Source organism: Staurois parvus, unplaced genomic scaffold, assembly GCF_062004578.1.
Source record: "Staurois parvus isolate SC_StPar_1 unplaced genomic scaffold, SC_StPar_1.0 ptg000092l, whole genome shotgun sequence".
Taxonomy (NCBI): Eukaryota; Metazoa; Chordata; class Amphibia; order Anura; family Ranidae; genus Staurois; species Staurois parvus.
The window spans coordinates 2,617,530-2,642,581 of NW_028317888.1; the positions used below are offsets into that span (position 1 = coordinate 2,617,530).

General features: G+C 47.1%; 1 protein-coding gene across 1 annotated transcript in view; it reads left to right on the forward strand.

Annotated features, from left to right (window-relative positions):
* Positions 1-25,052, forward strand: part of LOC149468122 (uncharacterized) — a 162,572-nt gene that overhangs the window by 66,116 nt on the left and 71,404 nt on the right. The window contains exon 4 of the mRNA XM_089670678.1: positions 20,875-21,336. Within this exon, the coding sequence (XP_089526804.1) occupies positions 20,875-21,336 (462 nt within the window). The remainder of the gene's footprint in view (positions 1-20,874; positions 21,337-25,052) is intronic.

Here is a 25,052-nt window from a genome sequence, read left to right on the forward strand (position 1 = left end):
CTAGAGACATAAATTGTGTCTGCAGCACAGAGAAGGAAGATTATCCGAGAGAAATCCAGGAATACAGGACGGGGAACACAGCTCAGGAAAGTGACCAGGGGATTACAGGCTGATATCACCCAGTCCCCGCCCTACTCTGGACCAATCAGTGAGCAGTATGGGTGGAGGAATGGATTTAGTGTTCATGACCCACCTGTGCTGATCTCTGTAGGAGTGTCCTCCTCTATAAATGTCCCCGTTATTCCATCCTCCTCCATAGACTGCTGATCATCCCTCACATACGCCTCTTCTTCTTCTGCTTTCACCTCAAATTCTATATCGATTGGATCTCCACTCTAAATCAAGGAAATGAGAGAAAATCATCTGTAAAATATAAACTCACATAAAAGAACTCCACACATTGCCTCTATGAGTTCATGTTCTAGATGCTCCATCCCACCAACCTTGCAATGGGGAGGGATGGTGTGACCTTCCTGTGTGGAATCCCGGGAATACAGAGGATGGGGACATCTCTCTGGTGGGTTCCTTGTATTAGGTGGCTCCATCATATCCTTGTGTCCTTCTGAAAACTCCTCCATCACTCCATACTCCTCATCCTCCTCTTTATACTCTTCTTTAACATCAATATTATCATCCCCGAGGATTCCACTCTGAAAGATATAATAAAACATTCATTGTAACAAACATGCTGTGTATAAATCACAACTACCAATAATTGTCATCATCTACCTGATGATGGTGAGGGATGGTGTGACCTTCCTGTGTGGAATCCCGGGAATACAGAGGACGGGGACATCTCTCTGGTGGGTTCCCATGACTGGATCCATCTGTAGGAAACACACACACTGACTGAATCCATTGTTTCTATGTGTTTATCAGATGATGGGGGATCTAGGTGGATCCTCCGTACTGCTCTCTCCTTTACAATAAAGTCTCCTCTTACCCGGTGATGTGAGGGGCGGCTGATTGTCCATCATGACGTCCTTGTAGAGATCCTTGTGTCCTTCTAAATACTCCCACTCCTCCATGGAGAAATAGACAGTGACACCCTGACACCTTATAGGAACCTGACACACACAATGATACAGTCACCATCCAGACACATCCCTTGTCTGTTACTGGAGAATGTCCCAGAATTCCCGGCACCGCTCACCTCTCCTGTCAGCAGCTCAGTGATCTCTCTGGTGACTTCTAGAATCTTCTTCTTCTTTCTCTCTTCTATCAGGGAGGGAGGTGGAGGCAATGTGATGTCATATGATCTCCAGACTTCACAGGAGGAAAACTCTACATCTGAACACAAATAGTCACATCAAATGATATTCCCAGAATCCTCCTCACCTCCCCATTCAGGTCTCTATTTTATTAAAGCCCCACTTCAGGCTGAGGTATAATTCCCCCCCATAGGACCCCCACACTACGCAGGGTATAGGCTTGTTGCAGCATTCTGATGTCATTACATACAACGCAGGACCAACAGTCCCACTTTACATGTGAGGATACCAAGGGGCCCCCACATCCTAAGAGCATCAGAAAAAATCAGATGGAGGGACATTGGGAGGAGGAGCTGTGAGGTCAGTGTGATGTCATAGGATTCTCTGACTCTGGATGGAGGGGCATTGGGAGGAGGAGCTGTGAGGTCAGTGTGATGTCATAGGATTCTCTGACTCTGGATGGAGGGACATTGGGATGGGGAGATTTGAGGGGTCCTCTATATGAGGCTCCCATGCAAACTAAATCCTTGTTCCTGGGTGCGTCCTACCTCTCCTAAACTGAAGAGTGACCTTTGACCTTTACCATCCAGAAATCTGTCCGGAATCTGTGGAAGTAAGCTGTCATGTGATCAGGTGACGTGCGGAGGAACGGAGTGTAAATAGCAGACAATTGTCTCCAGAGCCCCTAATGGTGGGGATGGATTTGGCGGCGTGCTGGTGCCAAGTTTCCTCCCCCCAGGGTCACTGCAGGTGTGGAGAAAAGCTGTGTAAGAGGATATGGAGGAGAGATGAGGAGGAGATCCAGGAATCAGGAGAAAGGTCAGGGCAAGCAACAGACGAGCGCATCCAAGAGACCAAGCCGGGGTCACTACACAGAAAATCAATCCAAGGAAACAACAGGCAGGACGAGGAATAGCAAGAAGGAGCTGAGAGACAAATGAGAATATTGCTCAGCCAATGGGAGATGATCTCAGCATGACTTCCATCATGAAGGAGATGAGGGGGAGGGGAGGAAGTCACTGAAGGTGACCATAGATCCATGGAAATTCAGCTGGTTCAGCAGGGATCGCTCACATTTCCATCCATGTGTGGCCACTGCCGGATAAAAGCCACTCCCCCAGCGGCTGCAGCCAATAGCTTCAGTGCTGATCTGTGTATTCTGAGAGCGGAGGAGTCCCCCCATTGTCAGAATACAAGAGTGCAGCGGGGAGGATTCCCCCATCCACCTCCAATGTGTGGATGGGGGAATCACTTCAGTTTTTATGGTCATCCCGCTGGCTGAACGATAAAACTGAACCATGTAGGCCAGCTTTGGGAGCAAGATATATTATCTTAACTAGGAAAACGCATTGACTCCTGGTAAATTCAGAACAAATAGTGTATTTATATTTGTGTATACGTTGACCAGTTCTCACCTCCAGCTGCACCCGTTTTATAACTGTAGTCTGTTTCCTGAGAAACATCCCCCACTATTCATGTGATCGTTATCAGCTTCTAATTGGGGTGGAGTTGAATGTTCATTTGAGCATCTCCCTATAAATTTAGATCAGCTCATGGGGGGGAGACCACTGATGGGGGGCACAGTCTCTGATAGGGGTGCTGCATTGCGTGAGTGCTGCATTGATGGAGTGCTAAGACGAAGCAGTTAAACACAGCAGTTGAACTAAAGCAGGAGAACTCAAGCAGCAGGAAGGTACAACAGCAAGAAACTCTACTACATGCTGGACAGACCAAGTAAACACCCCGGGAAACATCTCTTACCTGCCTGAGTCCCACTTCGTCTCCCATGTTACTTTTCTCACCCTTCTTCTGTTAACCTCTGGGGATATTATCGCTCCAGAGGGGACGCAACCCCTGCTCCTGAGGAAACGCCGCCACCACCCCCACCCCCGTTGGTACCCTCGCCTGCCACTCCAGAGGTCCTGCCATTGCCCAGGAGGAGTACTGGGGGCCCTGTCCCCTGCGGCCTACCGCTGCCTCTAAGCCTTGCTACTGCCCAACGCCCGAACCAGGACCCCGCCTTCCGCACCAGTGAGAGGGGAGCCTCCACCACCGCCTCCCCTACCTACAGCCGCCACAGTGAGAGGAGAAGCAGCAACCACCCCCACCGGCACCAGGAGGGCAAGCCACCACTACCAGATCTTCTTCCTTGCTCCCCACTGTATACCACACAACTGTGCCCCTGCCACCGCACAGCCCCGAGCCCCGTCTAATCCAGCAGAGGCGAGCCTGCACCCACTGACGCCGGGCCCTACAACACCTACGATCGCCAGACCCTACCGCTCCCACAGACGCTGGGCCCCTTAGCACCCTCAGTCGCTGGCCCGCAGCATCCACATGCACTGACCCACAACACCCACTGACGCCGGGCCCTACTGCGCCTACCAACGCCTAGCCCACTCCACCTCCATACACCAGGCCTTCAGCACCTCCACTCATTCCAACCCCCAGCTCAACTTGACCTAAAGACTTGAACCCTTGTTGAAAGCCACCACAATGAGAGACCCCTCTGCACCCCAGACTGTCACCACTCAAGCGCCCCTGGAAACCATCCATCCACACCTGATCCCCTCTCCCTTCTCCCCTAAACTCCAGCCACCAGAAGACACATCGATGAGATAGTCCAGCGGGCAGATGCGTATCGACAACCAAGCCTCCCACCACTCCTATCCGCCCTCCTGGGCACCTCCCTAAAATGCCTCTTCCACTCCTTCTCATTTTACTCTCCTCCGTTCCCAAAATCCATTCACTATATCCCTCCGCTCCTCCCAAACAATTGTATATTGTGTCCTCACTGCTTCCTTCACCCCTCTATGGCACCCACCACCTCCTCCTAATACTCCGCTCTCCCACTGACCCCAACACCTCCACTAGTAGTTTCTCACGCTCCTGCACATCCTGCTCCCATGCCACCTTTCTCACCCTTCTCCTCCTCCTAGCCGCAGGGGACATCTCCCCAAATCCTGGCCCTCCACCACCTCCCTCACCCACACAACACCCTCCCGCCTCCACGTCCTGCCGCAACTTAGTATCTGTCCCCCTACTCCCTAAAATCTCCCCCCCGTTTTCATGTGCACTCCTGAACGTCCGATCGGTGTGCAACAAGCTTACTGCCATCCACGACCTCTTTGTTTTCCGCTCCCTCAACCTCCTAGCGATCACGGAAACCTGGATCCAGCCCACTGATTCTACCTCCCCTGCTGCACTCTCCTACGGAGGTCTCACCTGGACCCACTCACCCAGGCCTGACGGTCGTAAAGGTGGTGGGGTTGGTCTGCTCCTGTCACCACAGGACACCTTCCGAGTCCTCCCAAACCCCCCTCTCTATCCTTCTCCTCCTTCGAGGCCCACTGCGTCCGACTATTCTCCCCAACCCCCCTGAAGATTGCTGTGATATACCGGCCTCCTGGATCCATATCCCGCTTCCTGGATGACTTTTCCTCCTGGCTACCCTTCTTCCTCTCCTCTGAGCTACCCACCATCATCCTTGGGGATTTCAACATCCCCGTCAACCTCGACAACCCGGACACATCCCATCTCCTCCACTTAACCTCCTCCTTTGCACTTGCACAGTGCATACAATCCACCACCCACTCCGATGGTAATATCCTTGATCTTGTCTTCTCCAACCGCTGCGCTCCCCACAACCTCACTAACACCCCCTTCCCTCTCTCTGACCACAACCTGATCACCTTCTCTATCTCCTCGTCCTCCAACGCCTACCTCTCCAAATGTCACACTACTACCAGCCGTAACCTCCGCAACCTTAACCCTGCCCCCCTCCACTCTGCAGCTGATTAACTCCATGACAGCATCCTCCCCCTGTCCTGCCCCGACTTGGCTATGACCGCCTACAACAACGCGCTCTCAACAGCCCTTGACTCACTAGCGCCTTTAACCACACGCAACATCAGACCCCGACCGCTCCAGCCCTGGCAGACTGATCACACCAAAACCCTCAAATGACACAGTCGTGCCCTGGAGTGACTATGGCGCAAAAGCAAATCCCAACAAGCCTTCACCCGCTACAAATCTGCCTTCCACACCTACACCTCCTCCCTCCACGCAGCCAAACAAGCCTACTTCCTGACCCTCATCAAGACCCTCTCCTCCAATCCTCGCCGACTCTTCTCTGCCTTCAACTCTCTACTCTCTCCACCCCCACCTCTACCCAGCACCTCACTCACCGCCCTTGAGATTGCTAATCATTTCAAAAACAAGATTGACACATATCGCAATGACATCGCCGCAACTCACACGCCCTCTCAACCCGTCCCCTCTCACACAGCTACCCCCTCATCCCCCCTCTCCCTCGACATAACCCGCAGGGACTTCGTCGCTGCTCAAACTCCCTCCAACCCCGTTCCCCCTCACTCAGCTACCCCCTCATCACCCCTCTCCCATGGCCCCACCACTGCTCTGACCTCCACTTCCACCCCACCCTACATTCCTCATACTGAAGTCCCCTCAACACTCCGCACCTTTGGCCTTACTACCATCGAGGAAGTCTCCAAGATCCTCTTTGATGCCCGCCTCACCACCTGCCCCCTCAACCCTATCCCCTCACAACTCCTACGACCTCCCTCCCCCTCCATCCTATGCTCCCTCACCCACATCTTCAATCTCTCCCTCTCCTTCGGCACTTTCTCCTCCCCTCTGAAGCATGCACACAGCACCCCCATACTTAAAAAGCCCTCCCTGGACCCCAATGACCCGAACAACCTCAGACCCATCTTCCTGCTCCCATTCACATCCAAACTCCTCGAGCACCTAGTCTACACCCACCTAAGCTCTCACCACAATGACAACAACCTCCTCGATCCCCTACAGTCCGGCTTCCGTCCCCTACACTCCACCGAAACTGCCTTACTCAAACTCTCCAACGACCTGCTAACCGCCAAAGCTAATGGCCACTATTCAGTGCTCCTACTCCTTGACCTCTCCGTGGCCTTCAACACAGTCAACCACCCCCTCCTCAAAAAAAAACTACACTTCCTCGGCCTCAGAGATTCTGCTCTCTCCTGGCTCTCATCCTACCTATCACAACGTTCTTTCAGCATTTCCTATAATGCTACCACCTCCCCCACGCTCCCCCTCTCTGTTGGGGTCCCTCAAGGCTCCGTCTTTGGGCCCCTTCTCTTCTCCATCTACACCTCCTCCCTTGGCCAACTCATACACTCTCACAGCTTCAACTACCACCTCTATGCAGACGACACAGAAATCTATCTCTTAACCCCCCACCTCACCCCCTCAGTCTCTGCCCGAATCACACACCTACTGAGCGACATATCAGATTGGATGTCGCTCCACTTCCTTAAACTGAACCTCTCCAAAACCAAATTTCTTGTCTTCCCCCCCAGCCTGGACCCCACCCCCCATTGACTTCTTCATCACATCCAACAATGCCACCATCAAACCCGCCCCGAAGGCCAGAGTACTTGGTGTCATTCTGGACTCCAACCTATCCTTCCAGCCCCAAGTCCAATCTTTAACAAACTCATGCAGACTCCACCTCCGCAACATCACCAAAATCCGCACGTTCCTAACCCCAGAAACCACTAAACAGCTCATCCACTCCCTCATCATATCACGACTCGACTACTGCAACTCCCTCCTCACTGGCCTGCCTCGCCGCTGGCTATCCCCGCTTCAGTCCATCCTGAATACGGCTGCCAGACTCATTCACCTTTCCAACCGCTCCGTCTCCGCCACCCCCCTCTGCCAATCTCTCCACTGGCCTCCATTCAGTGTCCTCCACCCCCCTCTGCCAACCCCTCCACTGGCTTCCGATTGCGCAACGGATCAAATTCAAAATCCTAACACTGACGCACAAAGCTGTCCACCATACTGCCCCGAACTACATCACTGATCTTTTTTTTTTATAAATATTTATTAATTTTGTTCAGTTCAAATACAAATCACTTTGACATTTCTATTAAAATAATTATCAAAACAGTATCTTCCACCTTACGTTATTTATTTATAGCTTCGCCCTCTTCCCTTCCCCCCCTCCCATACCCCCCCACCCCAATCCCCCTATCCCCTCCCCACCCCCCCTCTCCCTCCCACGCTTTACATTTTCTCTTCTCTCCTTTACTCTATGTATTTCTATTATTTCTAAATCCAATTCCAGGGATATTATATCTTCATATATTTCACCTTTTCTCTATACTCTTCCCAACCTTTCCATTTTAGATTATACATCTCGAACTTGTCCTCATGCATATAATACAGTTTTTCTGTCCCACAGATCTGATTTATTCTGCCCATCCATTCCTCCTCAGTTGGCACCTCTCATTTTTTCCAAAACCTAGGTATCAGGCTCTTTGCTGCAGTCAAATAGTGCCATATCCCCGAACTCTTGTATGCTTTCACTGGGAGTTCTGAGATATGGAGGAGACATAATTCTGCATCTAATCCTATATTGATTTTAGTGATTTTCCCTATCAAATGAACTATCCTCCGCCAAAACACCTGTATTTCTGAACACTCCCACCACATACGGTACCACGTGCCCACCTCTCCACAGCCTCTCCAACACATCCGTGAAATTTCCATATTCATCTTGTGCTCCACATTAGGGGTAATGTGCCATCTATTCAAACACTTATCATTTATTTCTACTTCCCTCATACTAGTATTTTTGTGAATTAATGTGAGCATTTTCCTCTGCTCCTCCTCCTCTATTTCTCTTCCCATATCTCTTTCCCATATCTCTATGTGCGTTAATTTTGAGTCAGTGTCAAGTTCCATTAATATCTTGTGTATTTTTGCAGTTCCGTGTCTACCATTTCCCCGTGTCTCGAATATTCTCTCAAATGGATTCCACTCTTTTCTAGTTCTTATAGGCTTTGGAAGACTCTCAAAGAAATGTTTATATTTAAGATTTCGGTCTTTGTCGGGTTAATTCTCAAATTTGACAGTTTCCCATACTCCCTCAATGCTTTCATTAAATTTGGAAGTGATGTTCTGGGGTTTCCAACATAAAACATCAGATCGTCCGCATAAGCAGCTACCTTATGTTCTCTGTCTCCTATCTTTATTCCTTTTATGTCTATGTTCTTCCTAATCGTGGACAGTAAAGGCTCCAGTGATAGTACATATAACAGTGGGGATAATGGACATCCCTGTCTTGTACCGTTTGACATCTTAAAGTGCTCCGATCTTCCTCCATTTACCATTATGGCAGCGATAGGCCCTCTGTATAACTGTCCAATCCACCCTCTCATTCTATCTCCCATTTCCAACGCTTCCAGGGTGTCCATCATAAAACCCCAACTTACTCTGTCAAATGCTTTCTCAGCATCTATCGACATCAGTATCATTGGGGTTTTCCTTTTTTTGCCTTCCTGTATAAGCAACAGTGATCTCAAAGCGTTATCTCTGCCTTCTCTTCCTGGGACAAACCCCACCTGATCTCCATGTATCCACTCCGGCATCAGATCTTTCAGTCTGTTTGCCAAGACCTTTGCATATATTTTAGTGTCTACATTCAGCAGCGCTATTGGTCTATAGCTCGCACATTGTGAGGGGTCTTTATCTTCCTTCTGTATCAATACTATATTAGCCTGTAAGGATTCTCCCCTTATCTCCAACCCATTTCCCAAAGCATTCATATAAATCTTCAGCTTGGGTATCAAAAGCTCTTTATATTTTTTATAGTATTTAACCATATACCCATCCGGACCCAGACCTTTCCCCCCCCCCCCCCCCGCCATGCTTTATAACGCTATTTTTATTTCCTCTGAAGTTATTTCTGCATCTAAAGAGTTCAATTGTGTTTCACTTAATTCCGGTAGGCCTGCCTCCTCAAGGTATGTCCTTCTTTTCCCTCTATTTACTATTTCCGTTTTATTTAACATATCCTGAGGTGTGATATTATACAGCTCATTATAATACTCTTTAAATATTCTAGCAATATCCTTGGTTGAGTGTACAAATTCCCCCTTAGGATTTCTTATTTTCTCAATATAATTTCTATTTTTCTTCTTTCTTAAAGTTCTCATTAAATACTTTCCTGGCCTATCTCCCCATCTATACCTTTCACTTATTATTTTGTTAAAGACTCTTCTTTTTTCCTCCTTCATTACATTCTCTAGTTCTTTATTATCTTCTGCATTATCTCCTTAGATCTTTCTCTTTTATGCACCTGTTCAAGATCATATATTTCATTTAACAATCTATTGACCTTTTCTCTCCTTTCTTTTTTGCCCCAATTGCAATGAGTAGACCTCTAATGTAGGCTTTATGTGCTTCCCATATTGTTGCAACCAACACATCCTGTTTCATTCTCTTCAAAAAACCATTTAATTTTTCTCTCAATTCTTTGGCCGATCTCTTCATCCATGAGAAGTGCCTCATTCATCCGCCAAACATACCCTTCTCTCTCCTCTCTACCCCATCTTGACTTCATTGCAACTGGGGCATGATCTGACAGGGTACTTCCTCCAATTTTTACTTCCACCACCAACTCTATCATTCGATGTTCTAGAAATATGTAATCCAGTCTAGAATAAGTCTCATGTACATGTGAAAAGAAAGTATAATCTCTCTCCTTCATATTCCTAATTCTCCATATGTCCACCAGTTGACACTCATGCATCAGTTTCTTTAACATTCTCAAGGACCTGCTCTCCTCCCTCCTCACACAGGAAGTGGTGTCCATCCGCGGGTCCATGCAGATGTTAAAGTCTCCCGCTAATATCATACACCCCCTTTTAAAGTCCATCAATCTCTTCAACACTTCTCTCAAAAACATCTCCGGCCTCTTATTTGGACAGTATATGTTTGCTATTGTACACTCAGTTCCCTGTAATTTACCTCTCAAAAATAAAAACCTTCCCTCCAGATCCGTTAATCTCTCCTCCACCTCAAACCTTATATTCTTTGCGAAACCTATAGCAACTCCTTTTGCTCTTTTAGTTGGTGAGTCCGCATAAAACCATGTTGGAAAATATCTAGTCTTCAATCTAACCTTTGACTCCATCTCTAAGTGTGTTTCTTGCAGAAATACCACTGAAGATGTTCTGTGTTGTAATTCTTTAAATAGCTTGAATCTCTTCCCTGGACAGCCTAACCCTTTTACGTTGTAGGTTATAAATTGGATTTCTTCCATCTTACTCTTCTCCTCTTGACTCCTTCTTCCTCCTTCCCTTCCTCTTTCTTGTTCTTATAGAGAGTTATTATCCCACTGCACTTTTCCCTCCCCTTATCCCTCACCCCCTCTCCCAGTGGTCCCCTCGGTCCCTTTCCTCCCTCTCCCCTCCAACCCTGTCCCTCCCCATTCTCCTCCCCACCACTCCCTCCCTCCTCCCTCTTTTTAGGCCTTCGATTTGCCTAACAATCATTTGTGGAGATAATATCCACCTTTGATTTGATCCTTAGGGTACACTCCTCCCATGGACGACTTCCCCTCTATCCGAACCCCCATTGACCCCCCTTCTACATATACTTCTCAGAAAAGGAATTAAGTTGGAGGTGTGAGGGAAGAGAAGGCGGAGGAGGGGGAGAAAGGAAGGATAAAAAAATAAATAAAAAAAATAAAATCTCTCTCCCTTTTCCTCCTCCTCCCCGCCCTACCTCACCCCCCCCCCCCCCCCCACCAGTCGCCAGTCCTCCCTTCTTTTTAATCTAATTCCCCCAGATTCTTCTTCCCAACCACTGATTTCAGTTCTTTGTAGTTCAAGTCTGTCACAAAAGTTTCTCAAGTCCTCTGGGAACCTCAAATAGGCTGTTATTCCATTCTTCCATCCTATTAAGCACTCCGGTAACCCCCATCTATATTGCACCTTCTGTTTTTTCATCTGTTCCAACAAAGGCCTCAGAGCTCTCCTCCTCCGGAGAGTCTCCGGTGACAAGTCTGCATATATCTGGATATCCATTTCTCCATATTTTATTACTGGTTTTCCCTTAGTTTTCCTCCAGATTCTTTCCCTTTGCTGAAGTTCATAAAATTTACCCAGTATATCTCTCGGCCTGTCCTTCTCATGGTTCCGCTGGGGTTTCCCATTTCTAGAGATTCCTTCTATATTAGTCCTTTCCATATCAGAGTTTCCATTATAAAGTTCAGTATTTTGCAAACCGCCTCATCCAGTATTTCTCCTTTTAGGCTTTCCAGAACCCCTCTTATCCTTGTGTTTCTCCTTCTTTCTCTATTCTCTTGGATTTCCGCCTTATACTGCAATTTTTCCTGAACTTTTTCCATATTAATTATCTTCTTTTCTAATTCGGAGATAATCTGGGTCTGATTTTTAACTTTCTGCTCTATTTCTTCCACTCTTAGCAACAACTGCCCCAAGTCATTCCAAATATTTACCATTTTTTGCTTTCTTGTTCTCTCCAATTCTTTAAACATTTCTGTCATCTCTTTTTTATTTGGAATTTGTGGATCTTTTTCCAACTCTGATATTTGTTGATTACTGATATCCAAATCCATTAACTGTCTAGGGCTATTTTGCAGACTTAGGTCTAATTCTCCTTTATCATTTCTACCCTGTGGCCTTTCTGGGGTCACGTTTCCCTGGGATGTATATTTTTTATTTGTACCTGTTTGGGTCCCTTTAGGCCCGGTTCCTTTTGCACTTTTATTTTTCATTTCTTCTGTATCTTTTATTTTTCTCTAGAGACTTGTGTTAAGAAGAAGCCGTTTATATGATATGCAAGTCCCAGCCCTGTCCATTCACTTTTCTTTAGACTTTTTCCTACACGTTACGTTCTTCTCTTTGTTTATATTCTCTGGGGGTCCCCCCTTTTCTCTCACTCTCTGTTTCCCCACCGACTCTATACAGATTTTATGTGTGAAGCCACAGCCAGACTCACTCACCCTCCTTGCACTTTTCTTCTCGTGAGACGGCTCCAGGCTCCCTCCTCCAGTTCTTTCAGCAGGTCAGCTCCTCTCCACCTCCTCTCAGGGGGACCCTCCAGGACTTTCCTCCACTCTCTCCTTCCTTGGACCAGGCTGTTCTTCCCTGCCAGCGCCACGACAGGGCTCCGAGATAGCTGGCCGTCCGACAGATCGGTATCTCTTCTGCTCCCTGTCAGCCGCCGGCCGGCTTCCTCGCCTCCCAGGGATGCACCGCGGCTGACCACGTGTCCTGGCCACGCCTCCTAATCTCCCGGCAACCAGGCTCACCGCCCCAGCCTCTCACCGCTGCTCTCCAGCTCCCCGGCTCTCCCTCCCGCAGGCCGCCGCTCATCCGAGGGAGCCCGCCAGGCCGAGGTAAGTCTCAGCCTTCTGGAGCTCCATACATCTAGCGGGATTTGGGGCCAAGGGGGGGTCGGTCAGAGGAGCCTCGTGCAAGAACTCCTACCACGAGCTCTACGCTGCCACCATAGTCAGGCTCCGCCCACCGGTTCCCGTCGACATCACTGATCTATTATCCAAGTACCACCCAGCACGCACACTCCGCTCCTCACAAGACCTCCTTCTCTCTAGTTCCCTGGTCTCCTCCCATGCCCGCCTCCAGGACTTCTCCAGGGTGTCACCCATCCTCTGGAACTCCCTGCCCCAGCCCATCAGATTATCACCTACTCTCCTCTCCTTTAGACGCACCCTGAAAACCCACCTCTTCAGGGAAGCCTACCCCACCCCCTGCTAACTTGCCGACGTCCTCCACTCCTCCTACCACTCCATCCCCCACAGCTATCTCCTCCTGTGCCACCATCCCCTCCCTCCTAGATTGTAAGCTCGAAAGAGCAGGGCCCTCGATCCCCTCATGTTTTGCATTGTATTGGTATTGTTCTGTCACATGTTCTGTCCCCCTTTGTAATGTACAGCGCTGAGCGAACTATTGGCGCTTTATAAATACTGTATAATAATAATAATTATCAACTCATCCCCCTGAAGGGGTTAATCAACATATTACCTCCTCTGCTGCCAGATGCAGTAAGGTCACCTTGTACCACATGGAATGTCCTGTCTGTACCTGACATCACTTCCTGTCTGTACCTGACATCACTTCCTGTCTTCCATAGAGACTTCCTGTCTGGGTAGAAGTGAGATCCCCACCTTGTGGAGCTCAGAGGAACTGCAGCCCCGAGAAGCGTCTGGTAGTGTGACCCCGGCCTTGTGCTGGGTGTGTATGGACTGTAGATCCTTATAGAGGGGTCACCTCCACTCCCACCAAGGGGGACAGAAATATATGACTGCTCGGGGGAGGGGTTTTGGCCCCTTTGATTTTGCAGTAACATTGATTGCAGATTTAGTCCTGTAGAACATCTGGTATATGGATACAAAGCCCCCCAGCTGGGAGTAAAGGGTGGAAATGGCTGGTGACCCCCAGATTTGGGCAATGATGTCATCACTATAAATGGATAAAACCTGCGCTATGTGTAACAACTCCAAACCTACAAAAACCTTCTAGCGGACTGCTGCTGTAACAAAGGGAAGGATTCCCTGTCATCTAGAAGAGCATTATGTGTCACAGCGCTGTCCTATTGTGTGTGCACAGAAATCATCACAAATACACTACAAATATGTGGAGACATTCAGAGATAAAGAGCTCGGGGCTCCAAATCCTATTCTCTGCACATCCACTGCTTCCACTTTACACCCACTTCATTGGTCTTATGGGGTTTATCAATAAATGAAGGAAACTGAACCGTGTGCAAATCCATCCACAACATAAAGTGCTTTGTGCTCAAGATGCTGCTCCCTGCACATCCACTGCTTCCACTTTACACCCACTTCATTCATCTCATCAGATTTGCTGCTATAGGAAATCATCTCAAATCCTGTGCAAATCCATGGAGACAGACAATATTGTGTGCTCAGTATAGTGTTCTCTGCAAGTCCACCGCTTCCACTTTGCATCTACTTCAATCCACTTATTTTACTCCAAAAATCCACCAATCAGTGAAAAGTTGATAAGGTGTGAAAGTGCTCCGCCCTCCAAACTGTGTGGGCTGTAGTGTAGCCCCGCCTTCTTCCACCTCTTGTACACGGGATGGTGAGGGCGCCCCCTAGTAGTGCTTCCCCCTCACCACACCAATAGGACTCCCAGCTTTTCAGCTCCCAGAGTCACAAACATCCTTCACACTCTCCTCATCTCCGATGGTAAAGGAACCGGATCCTCCTCGCTCACTCCTGCAAGTCTGCTGCGGGTTCTGTCAGTCTCCCTCCTAGACTCCGCCTCCGACCGCCATTCCAGCAGGAGCTCCGCCTCTAAATACACACTCAGGGAGGAGAGAAAGGGGAACCCGACATCATGTGACACCTTTTATTACATGGAAATACGAAAATCAACGGGACTAATGCAATCACATTTACTGCAAAATCAAAGGGGCCAAAATCCCTCCCCCGAGCAGTCAGGCTGCAGGAGATCTGCTGAGACATAGAGAGGGAAATGGGTGCTAATAGGCTGCAAGAGATCTGCTGAGACATAGAGAGGGAAATGGTTGCTAATAGGCTGCAGGAGATCCGCTGAGACGTAGAGGGAAACGGGTGCTAATAGGCTGCAGGAGATCCGCTGAGACGTAGAAAGGGAAACGGGTGCTAATAGGCTGCAGGAGATCCGCTGAGACATAGAGGGAAATGGGTGCTAATAGGCTGCAGGAGATCCACTGAGACATAGAGGGAAATGGGAGCTAATAGGCTGCAGGAGATCTGCTGAGACATAGAAAGGGAAATGGGAGCTAATAGGCTGCAGGAGATCCGCTGAGACATAGAGAGGGAAATGGGAGCTAATAGGCTGCAGGAGATCTGCTGAGACATAGAGAGGGAAATGGGTGCTAATAGGCTGCAGGAGATCTGCTGAGACAATGAAATGTGTATGAAATGGATGGATGTGCAGACACTCCCAGAAGATGATGTCATTATGAGTGGATTGATATATATTTTTGCATTGTCCCCCCCAGAAGGATCAGGTTTGGCGGGATCGCTCTCATTAGCTATACATTTGTATTTTGTGTTCTGTGTTTGTAAGACTTTTCTATATGTAATAAGAGATGTTTGTTGAACAGTTGGTTACATAAGAGTTACATTTATTTCTTCTTCCTTTATTCAGTAATGTTTCATCTCCCGTAGTATCCCTGTAAGGTACATATTATACAGGGAGGGGGATTATGGGATGGATCTCGGGGCTGCAGTTCCTCTGAACTCCACAAGGTGGGGATCTCACCTATACTCACACAGGAAGTCTCTATGGAATGCAGACAGGAAGTGATGTCAGGTACAGACAGGAAGTGATGTCAGGGACAGACAGGAAGTGATGTCAGGCACAGACAGGAAGTTCCAGATGAGAGGTGAGGCAGGAAGAAGTATATTAGAGACGTTGGTGGAAGTGGCAGCAGAGGAGGTAATAAGATGTTATTTCCTATTTACAACAAATGTATATAAATCTGAGGCTCTTTTAGGAATGTTTGTGGCTTTAAAAAAATGAAAGGGGCTTTATAGCAACTTAAATGTGTAATATGTGTAACATTGTTCTGTTTATCTCCTCCTCCCCTCCCCCGCCTGTCTCCAGCACCGCACCCGGGGACTAGCAGGGAGGGGAGAGACCTTGCAGTGTAATGAGAACCGATTGGCTGCTCCTCAGCCTGCTTATCCTTTCTCCCTTTCACTCCCAGAGCCATTTTTTGCACATTTAAAAAATTATTTATCCTGAAGATGACACAAAACCCCCAAAATATTGATTTTCTGAAAGTAGAGACTTTAGAGAATAAAATAGCGGTAGTTCTAATTTTTTATGTCACAAAATATTATCACAAAGTCTAGGAAATGCCAAATTTAATTAAAAAATACACTTAAGCTGATTTCAGGGCACAAAAAAGCAATAAATGACCCATTTATCTGTAAAAATATAAAAGCCGAGGTTGCAGCGAGTAAATAGATATCCAACATGTCAAACCTTAAGTTGTGTGTGCTGAAATGGTGACAACCTTTAGTCCCCGGTATTATCTATAGGTGACACATTTATAGCCCCTTCTAGGTCATCAGTATAGAGTACGGAGGAGGTCTGCTCCTAGAATTATCCTCTCATTCTGGTGTGACCGGCGATATGTAACGTGTATCACAATCAATGTTATCACGTGTAGGCGCTCCAGCGTGTGCTCTTATGTTTGGGCGTGCATATATGTGGGGGTGGGGAGCCTCAACATTTTTTAAGGGGAGGAGTTATATACTTGGGTGTAACTTTAATTGTTTACAATTAAAAAACATTTTTACTTAAGGGGACAAAGTCCTCTATGAGATGACTTTTGATGACAGGTTCTCTTTATTGAGACATCCAGGGTCTAAAAGACCCCCAATGTCTCCCCTGTACTCCATTGGATGTAATGTAGAGCACATCGCACTGCATTACATTCTTTGCCGGCCTCGATGGTCGGGAAATCTGTCATAACGTCGGTTCTGGGTCAGGACAAGAAAGGAGTGAACGTGTCCGCTCTCCTCCATCCCCTCTACCCTCCGGCACCCGCTGACCCGGGCCCACAGATGGGCAAGCAGAGCCGGGGAAGCATAGTAGGTACAGGAGAGGTTCACACACACGGGGTGGCAGAGGCTAGCACCTGAAAGGAGAGCCCTGCGGCTTGCCCTCAGCAGGGATAAAGATTAAACACAATACTTGCCCGGCCCCCAGAACTACATATCCCGGGCGTCAGGTGATGTAAAGTGACCATCCCTGGATGATGAGCCGACATTGACCTCACAGCACTGCCTCAGAGCAAACTAGTCATAGGAAGGATCAGATTTATCATTCCTTGTCTGCAGATCTAATACTCATCAAAACCAGTTCAGAGACCAAACAAACCCAACAGAGAAAAGGGGCCCCGGACCCCAAAATTGTAGTAAACACTAAACAGTCCAAACAAAATGTCTTCCCATGGGGGGAGTAGTTCTTCAATGTCCAGCAACCCTCCTATTCCCCCCTCACATCCACATCCTATTATTGTGTGACCAATACCATCCAAATCATTCTTACTTTCATTTCCCAAAGTTATCCGTCTACAAGGAGACCTGTATAGATCACATGATGGCACCAATGAGGATGGAGGAGGACCGGAGTCACATGACTGAGAAGATACTAAACCTCACCCTGGAGATCATCTACCTGCTGACCGGAGAGGTGAGGAGGATTCTGGGAGGTCACATGACATCACTCTTATCTCTATTAATAAAACACAGACCTGACCGGAGAGGTGAGGAGGATTCTGGGAGGTCACATGACATCACTCTTATCTCTATTAATAAAACAGACCTGACCGGAGAGGTGAGGAGGATTCTGGGAGGTCACATGACATCATTCATATCTATTAATAAAACACAGACCTGACTGGAGAGGTGAGGAGGATTCTGGGAGGTCACATGACATCACTCTCATCTCTATTAATAACACAGACCTGACCGGAGAGGTGAGGAGGATTCTGGGAGTCTAACATGATATTCCTATTGGTTCCTCAATACAGAGATTTCCTCTTCTGAAGTCAGGTGATCATATGACCATCACAGTGCCTCCATGTTGCTCCCTAAACCCTGAGAGACACAACATGCAGAAGATTCTAGAAGTCACCAAGAAGATGATGGAGCTGCTGACAGGAGAGGTGAGCGGTGCCGGGAATTCTGGGACATTCTCCAGTAACAGACAAGGGATGTGTCTGGATGGTGACTGTATCATTGTGTGTGTCAGGTTCCTATAAGGTGTCAGGGTGTCACTGTCTATTTCTCCATGGAGGAGTGGGAGTATTTAGAAGGACACAAGGATCTCTACAAGGACGTCATGATGGACAATCAGCCGCCCCTCACATCACCGGGTAAGAGGAGACTTTATTGTAAAGGAGAGAGCAGTACGGAGGATCCACCTAGATCCCCCATCATCTGATAAACACATAGAAACAATGGATTCAGTCAGTGTGTGTGTTTCCTACAGATGGATCCAGTCATGGGAACCCACCAGAGAGATGTCCCCGTCCTCTGTATTCCCGGGATTCCACACAGGAAGGTCACACCATCCCTCACCATCATCAGGTAGATGAGGAACAATCACTGATAGTATCATTAGGATCTGTACATTATCTGCATTGTTACCATTGATGTCATTTTTATTATATATTCAGAGTGGAAACCTGAGAGATCCTAAAGTTGAGGTTAAAGAAGAGATAAAAGAGGAGGAGGATGAGGATGGGGTGATGGAGGAGTCAGAGCTTCTAAAAGAACACAAAGATCTGTACCAGGACACCATGGTGGAGTCATCCAGCTGCAGGAACCCCCCAGAGAGATGTCCCCGTCCTCTGTATTCCCGGGATTCCACACAGGAAGGTCACACCATCCCTCACCATCATCAGGTAGATGATGACAATTATTGGTAGTTGTGATTTATACACAGCATGTTTGTTACAATGAATGTTTTATTATATCTTTCAGAGTGGAATCCTCGAGGATGATAATATTGATGTTAAAGAAGAGTATAAAGAGGAGGATGAGGAGTATGGAGTGATGGAGGAGTTTTCAGAAGGACACAAGGATATGATGGAGCCACCTAATACCAGGAACCCCCCAGAGAGATGTCCCCGTCCTCTGTATTCCCGGGATTCCACACAGGAAGGTCACACCATCCCTCACCATTACAAGGTTGGTGGGATGGAGAATCTAGAACATGGACTTGTAAAGATGATGTGTGGATTTTTTTATGTGAGCTTTTTTTTACAGATGATATTCTCTCTCATTTCCTTGATTTAGAGTGGAGATCCAATCGATATAGAATTTGAGGTGAAAGCAGAAGAAGAAGAGGCGTATGTGAGGGATGATCAGCAGTCTATGGAGGAGGATGGAATAACGGGGACATTTATAGAGGAGGACACTCCTACAGAGATCAGCACAGGTGGGTCATGAACACTAAATCCATTCCTCCACCCATACTGCTCACTGATTGGTCCAGAGTAGGGCGGGGACTGGGTGATATCAGCCTGTAATCCCCTGGTCACTTTCCTGAGCTGTGTTCCCCGTCCTGTATTCCTGGATTTCTCTCGGATAATCTTCCTTCTCTGTGCTGCAGACACAATTTATGTATCTAGACTGGATTTATGGAGGTTCTGGGGTTCAGCTGGCAGATAAATGTTCATTTTCACCATAAGTGTTACTAGACCTAGGCACCTGGGGTATGTGCTTTGGGTCTTCTGCCCCATCACCGGGTCTAGTAAGATCTCTGACAGAACATTTCTCCCAGGGTTCCTTGCTCTGTTATCTGCTGGCTGTGCCGGGTGGAGGGATATGTCTGTAGTGTCTCAGACACAAGTCACTGAGTGCAGTCTCAGGAGATGGGAGGCAGCGGTGTGGGATCTCTGCAACTTGTCTACAGTAAACATTTAATGTTCCACTGATTACTGAATACCAATATTATGAGTCCTGACCCTTACACTGTATAATTTATATTGTACATTACATACTCCTGACCCCTGCACTATATACTCTATGTTGTACATTACATACTCCTGACCCCTGCACTATATACTCTATGTTGTACATTACATCCTCCTGACCCCTGCACTATATATTCTATGTTGTACATTACATACTCCTGACCCCTGCACTATATACTCTATGTTGTACATTACATACTCCTGACCCCTGCACTATATACTCTATGTTGTACATTCCATAGTCCTGACTTCTGCTCTCCCCCCTCCCCCCACTGCTATATATACACATAATATGGATTCTCTTTTGTTCCCCCCATTTCCTCCCAGCTGGACATTTTATATCGGATGATGTGATTGGAGCACAGACTTTTACCTGGTGATAATAATGTGATAACATCCTCCAACTTTGGACCCTTAAACAGAAAGTGATAATGAGGGTGGAGTCAATACTCCAATGATGGTGGTCTTCAGGATCAGTCCAATCTTCATCTTGGTTGTTCTCCCCCCATCCTCACTCTCTGACCTCTGGTGGAGCTCAGCCCCGCTGTTCTTCATGACTAAATCATGGACTAAATAAGGAAGTGCAGTACTTCTTGTGTTGGGAAGATGGTGATGAGTGATAGAGGGGGTGGGGACCCTCGTCCTATAATCCCCTCATCACTGTCCCTCCTATAAAAGACAGTTCTGGTTGTTTCCTCACTCTCTGACTAAGGTCCATGAATAAAGAAATGACCTGGTAGGAGATCAGAGGAGCCATTTCCTAGTTCCCTTGAGGGTGGAATTGTAAGCTCCTCAGAGACCAAGCTGCCTGATGTGGGCGGAGTCCTGGTTTGGGGGAACCAATCAGCTCCTGTCTAGTAATCCTCTTTGTCTTTGTATTTTAGTCCATGGCCGGGAGATGAGGAAAACCTCCGAGGATTGTCTCACTTTGTCTCCAGACTGGAAAGTAGAAGATGAGGACATCACACAGTATAGTCCAGGAGAAAACCCGGCTCCCTCCAATGTCCATCCGGCACCACCCAGTGTAGATGGACCATCGGATTCCTCGTATCCTGAGGAACCTCAGACTGTGCGGGACAGAGCCTGTTTTCCAACAAGGAAGAGGTTCTCCTGTACTGAGTGTGGGAAGAGGTTCCATTCTACATACCATCTTAATGTGCATAAAAGATCTCACACAGGGGAGAAGCCATATTCCTGTCCTGAGTGCGGGAAATGTTTCAGTTCTAAATCCCATCTTAATGGGCATAAAAGATCTCACATGGAGGAGAAGCCGTATTCCTGTCCTGAGTGTGGGAAATGTTTTTCAGTGAAGTCCAATCTTTACAAACATCAGAGATCTCACACAGGGGAGAAACCGTATTCCTGTCTAGAGTGCGGGAAATGTTTTTCAGAGAAGTCCAATCTTTACACACATCAGAGATCTCACACAGGGGAAAAGCCGTATTCCTGTCCTGAGTGCGGGAAATGTTTTTCAACGAAGACCCATCTGTGCACACATCAGAGATCTCACACGGGGGAGAAGCCGTATTCCTGTTCTGAGTGTGGGAAATGTTTTTCAGTGAAGTCCAGTCTTTACACACATCAGAGATCTCACACGGGGGAGAAGCCGTATTCCTGTCCTGAGTGCGGGAAATGTTTTTCATTGAAGTCCAGTCTTTACACACATCAGAGATCTCACACGGGGGAGAAGCCGTATTCCTGTCCTGAGTGCGGGAAATGTTTTTCAATGAAGTCCCATCTATACACACATCAGAGATCTCACACAGGGGAGAAGGCATATTCCTGTCCTGAGTGCGGGAAATGTTTTACAAGGAAGTCTAATCTTTACAAACATCAGAGATCTCACATGGGGCAGAATCCACTTTCCTGTCCTGAGTGAGGGAAATGTTCCTCACTGAAGTCCTGTCTTCCTGTACATCAGGGGTCCCACACAACCCTGGAGGTGTATTAGTGCCTTGAGTGCGGGAAATGTCTTCTAGATGAATGTTGCTGGACATCCCAGCTCTCATGTGGGGAAGAAGCACACCCTGATATACACCTCAGATATACTCCATGGCTGATCTTCATCATGGAAGAAACAGTTGATAAGGAGATGAGAGGTCCCCAAAGACATGGATGAAGTGCAGTAAATGTCGGGGTGCAGAGTGGTCAGTAGATCCTGGAAATGAAGGACACAACTTCAGCCCTTCTTGGGTGTCGGAGTTGCGTTTCCTGATAATGATATAGCGGGTTACAGAGCTAGAAGCCGGGAGAGCCCAGATCTCGTTATCGGGGAACTTTACACAGACAACAAGAACTTCTGAAGTTGATGTCCTTCATTTCAAGGCTCTACAGAACAGTGGTGACCCCAAAGCGTCTCTCTGTCTTCAGTCCATCCTTCTCCCATCCCCCAACAGGAGGGAAGGAGAACTCCGCCCCAAACTAGGGGGGAACTTTCCTCTCATTATTTCCCTTGGCTTCTGTGTGGGTTTGGGTGGTTGGAGGAGTGCGGCACGAGAGGGAACACAGCTTGTTGTTCTACAGTTGTGTCCAAAATTATTCAACCCCCACTGAAATTGAGTGTTTTGGCCAGTTTGACATTGCTTTTGATCATTCAGTCATCTTGCTTACATTTACATTAAAGAGGCACTTGTAGGTCAGACAAATATAACATAACAGTTATAATGAAATAACCACAAATGTCTTTTCTGTGCTCACAGCATTATCAGTTTTATTCAACCCCCAAGTGACATTCAATCTTAGTACTTAGTACAGCATCCTTTTACAGTTATAACAGCTTTTAAACGTGAAGCATAGCTTGACACAAGTGTCTTGCAGCGATCTACGGGTATCTTCGCCCATTCTTCATGGGCAAAGGCCTCCAGTTCAGTCACATTCTTAGGCTTGCGCACTGCAACTGCTTTCTTTAAGTCCCACCAGAGGTTCTCAATCGGATTTAAGTCTGGTGACTGCGATGGCCACTCCAAAATGTTCCAGCCTTTCCTCTGCAACCATGCTCTAGTGGACTTGGAGGTATGCTTGGGATCATTGTCCTGTTGAAAGGTCCAACGTCTCCCAAGCCTCAGGTGTGTGACGGACTGCATCACGTTTCCATCCAATATCTCCTGGTACTGAAGAGAATTCATGGTACCTTGCACACGCTGAAGCTTCCCTGTACCTGCAGAAGCAAAACAGCCCCAAAGCATGATTGACCCTCCACCATGCTTCACAGTAGGCAAGGTGTTCTTTTCATCATAGGCCTTGTTCTTCCTCCTCCAAACATAGCGTTGATCCATGGGCCCAAACAGTTCTAATTTTGTTTCATCAGTCCACAGAACACTATCCCACAACTTTTGTGGTTTGTCCACATGGCTTTTGGCATACTGCAGTCGACTCTTCTTATTCTTTGGAGACAGCAAGGGGGTACGCCTGGGAGTTCTGGCACGGAGGCCTTCATTACGCAGTGTGCGTCTTATTGTCTGGGCTGAAACTTCTGTACCCACATCTGACAAATCTTTTCTCAGTTCCTCAGCAGTCACACGGGGACTTCTCTCCACTCTACGCTTCAGGTAGCGCACAGCAGTCGAAGTCAGCATCTTCTTTCTGCCACGACCAGGTAGCGTTTCAACAGTGCCCTTTGCCTTGAATTTGCGAATGATGCTTCCTAAGGTGTCTCTTGGTATGTTTAACATCTTTGCAATCTTCTTATAGCCATTGCCCTTCCTGTGAAGAGAAATCACCTCTTCTCTTGTCTTCCTGGACCATTCTCTTGCCTTCACCATGTTTGTAACCACACCAGTAAATGTCTAGAAGGAGCTGAGTATCACAGTCATTTTAAAGCTGCCTAATTGGTGCTTATTATGCTTGATTGCTGCTCGGTGACATCCACAGGTGTTTTCAATACCTGATGGAAAGCACCTGTATGAACCTCTGTTCTTCAGAGTGGTAGTCTTTAAGGGGTTGAATAATTGTGGCAATGAAGAAACCACATAAGAACCATTTACTACTGTATTACATAAACAATTGATGTCATTTTAGTTGCATTTGGGTAGTTACAACGTCCTTGTAGGATTTGATTCTGAATACAATTCCAAATGTACACTATAGTCCCTAAACCCCTTTACAGCATTGGGGGTTGAATAATTTTGGACACAACTGTATGTCTACATATGGGGTCTGGGTAGAGGGGATCCACCAGAAAATATTTCTACTCTTTGATTTTGTGCAAATCGTTTCTGTTTTCACTTTGAAGGGCGATATTATGTGTGGTTTGTAAAAGGGATTGGCCCAATAGATACCGCCCCACTTAGAGAATAGATGAACTAATATGACCAGCATTCATTCAGCCATGTCACATGTTGGGATCTTTTCTACAATACTTTGTTATAATAATGGAACACGTTGTGTATTGTATTGTACACCAATAATAATGACTCCGCCCCCACATTCCAGACAAGGGATCTCCCTGACCAATCGGATTCCTTCATTTGTTATTTCCTGATTCTATGATTACAATCTTGTTAGAAGTAAAACTATAATAAAGAATTTATTGAGTGAAAAGAATTGTGTGTGTCGGGGCCATGATGGGGATCTCTGGGGCCCAAACATTTCTCACAGGAGACACTTTACAAGCCTTTACAGGTCATCCAGTTTCTGGTTCACCATGAATAATGGCCCAGAGTGCAGGGGTCAGGAGACTACTTCATACAGCCCTGCAAACAACGTGCAGTGGTCAGGAGTTACATCCCAGAGTACAGAGTGTAGTGGTCAGGAGTATGTGATTTACATCCCAGAGTACAGAGTGTAGTGGTCAGGAGTATGTGATTTACATCCCAGAGTATAGAGTGCAGTGGTCAGGAGTATGTGATTTCCATCCCAGAGTACAGAGTGCAGTGGTCAGGAGTATGTGATTTACATCCCAGAGTACAGAGTGTAGTGGTCAGGAGATGTGATTTCCATCACAGAGTACAGAGTGTAGTGGTCAGGAGTATGTGATTTACATCCCAGAGTGCAGTGGTCAGGAGTATGTGATTTACATCCCAGAGTACAGAATGTAGTGGTCAGGAGTATGTGATTTACATCCCAGAGTACAGAACATAGTGGTCAGGAGTATGTGATTTACATCCCAGAGTACAGAGTGCAGTGGTCAGGAGTATGTGATTTACATCCCAGAGTACAGAGTGTAGTGGTCAGGAGTATGTGATTTCCATCTCCGAGTACAGAGTGTAGTGGTCAGGAGTATGTGATTTACATCCCAGAGTACAGAGTGTAGTGGTCAGGAGTATGTGATTTACATCCCAGAGTACAGAGTGCAGTGGTCAGGAGTATGTGATTTACATCCCAGTGTACAGAGTGTAGTGGTCAGGAGTATGTGATTTACATCCCAGAGTACAGAGTGTAGTGGTCAGGAGTATGTGATTTACATCCCAGAGTACAGAATGTAGTGGTCAGCAGTATGTGATTTACATCCCAGAGTACAGAGTGCAGTGGTCAGGAGTATGTGATTTACAT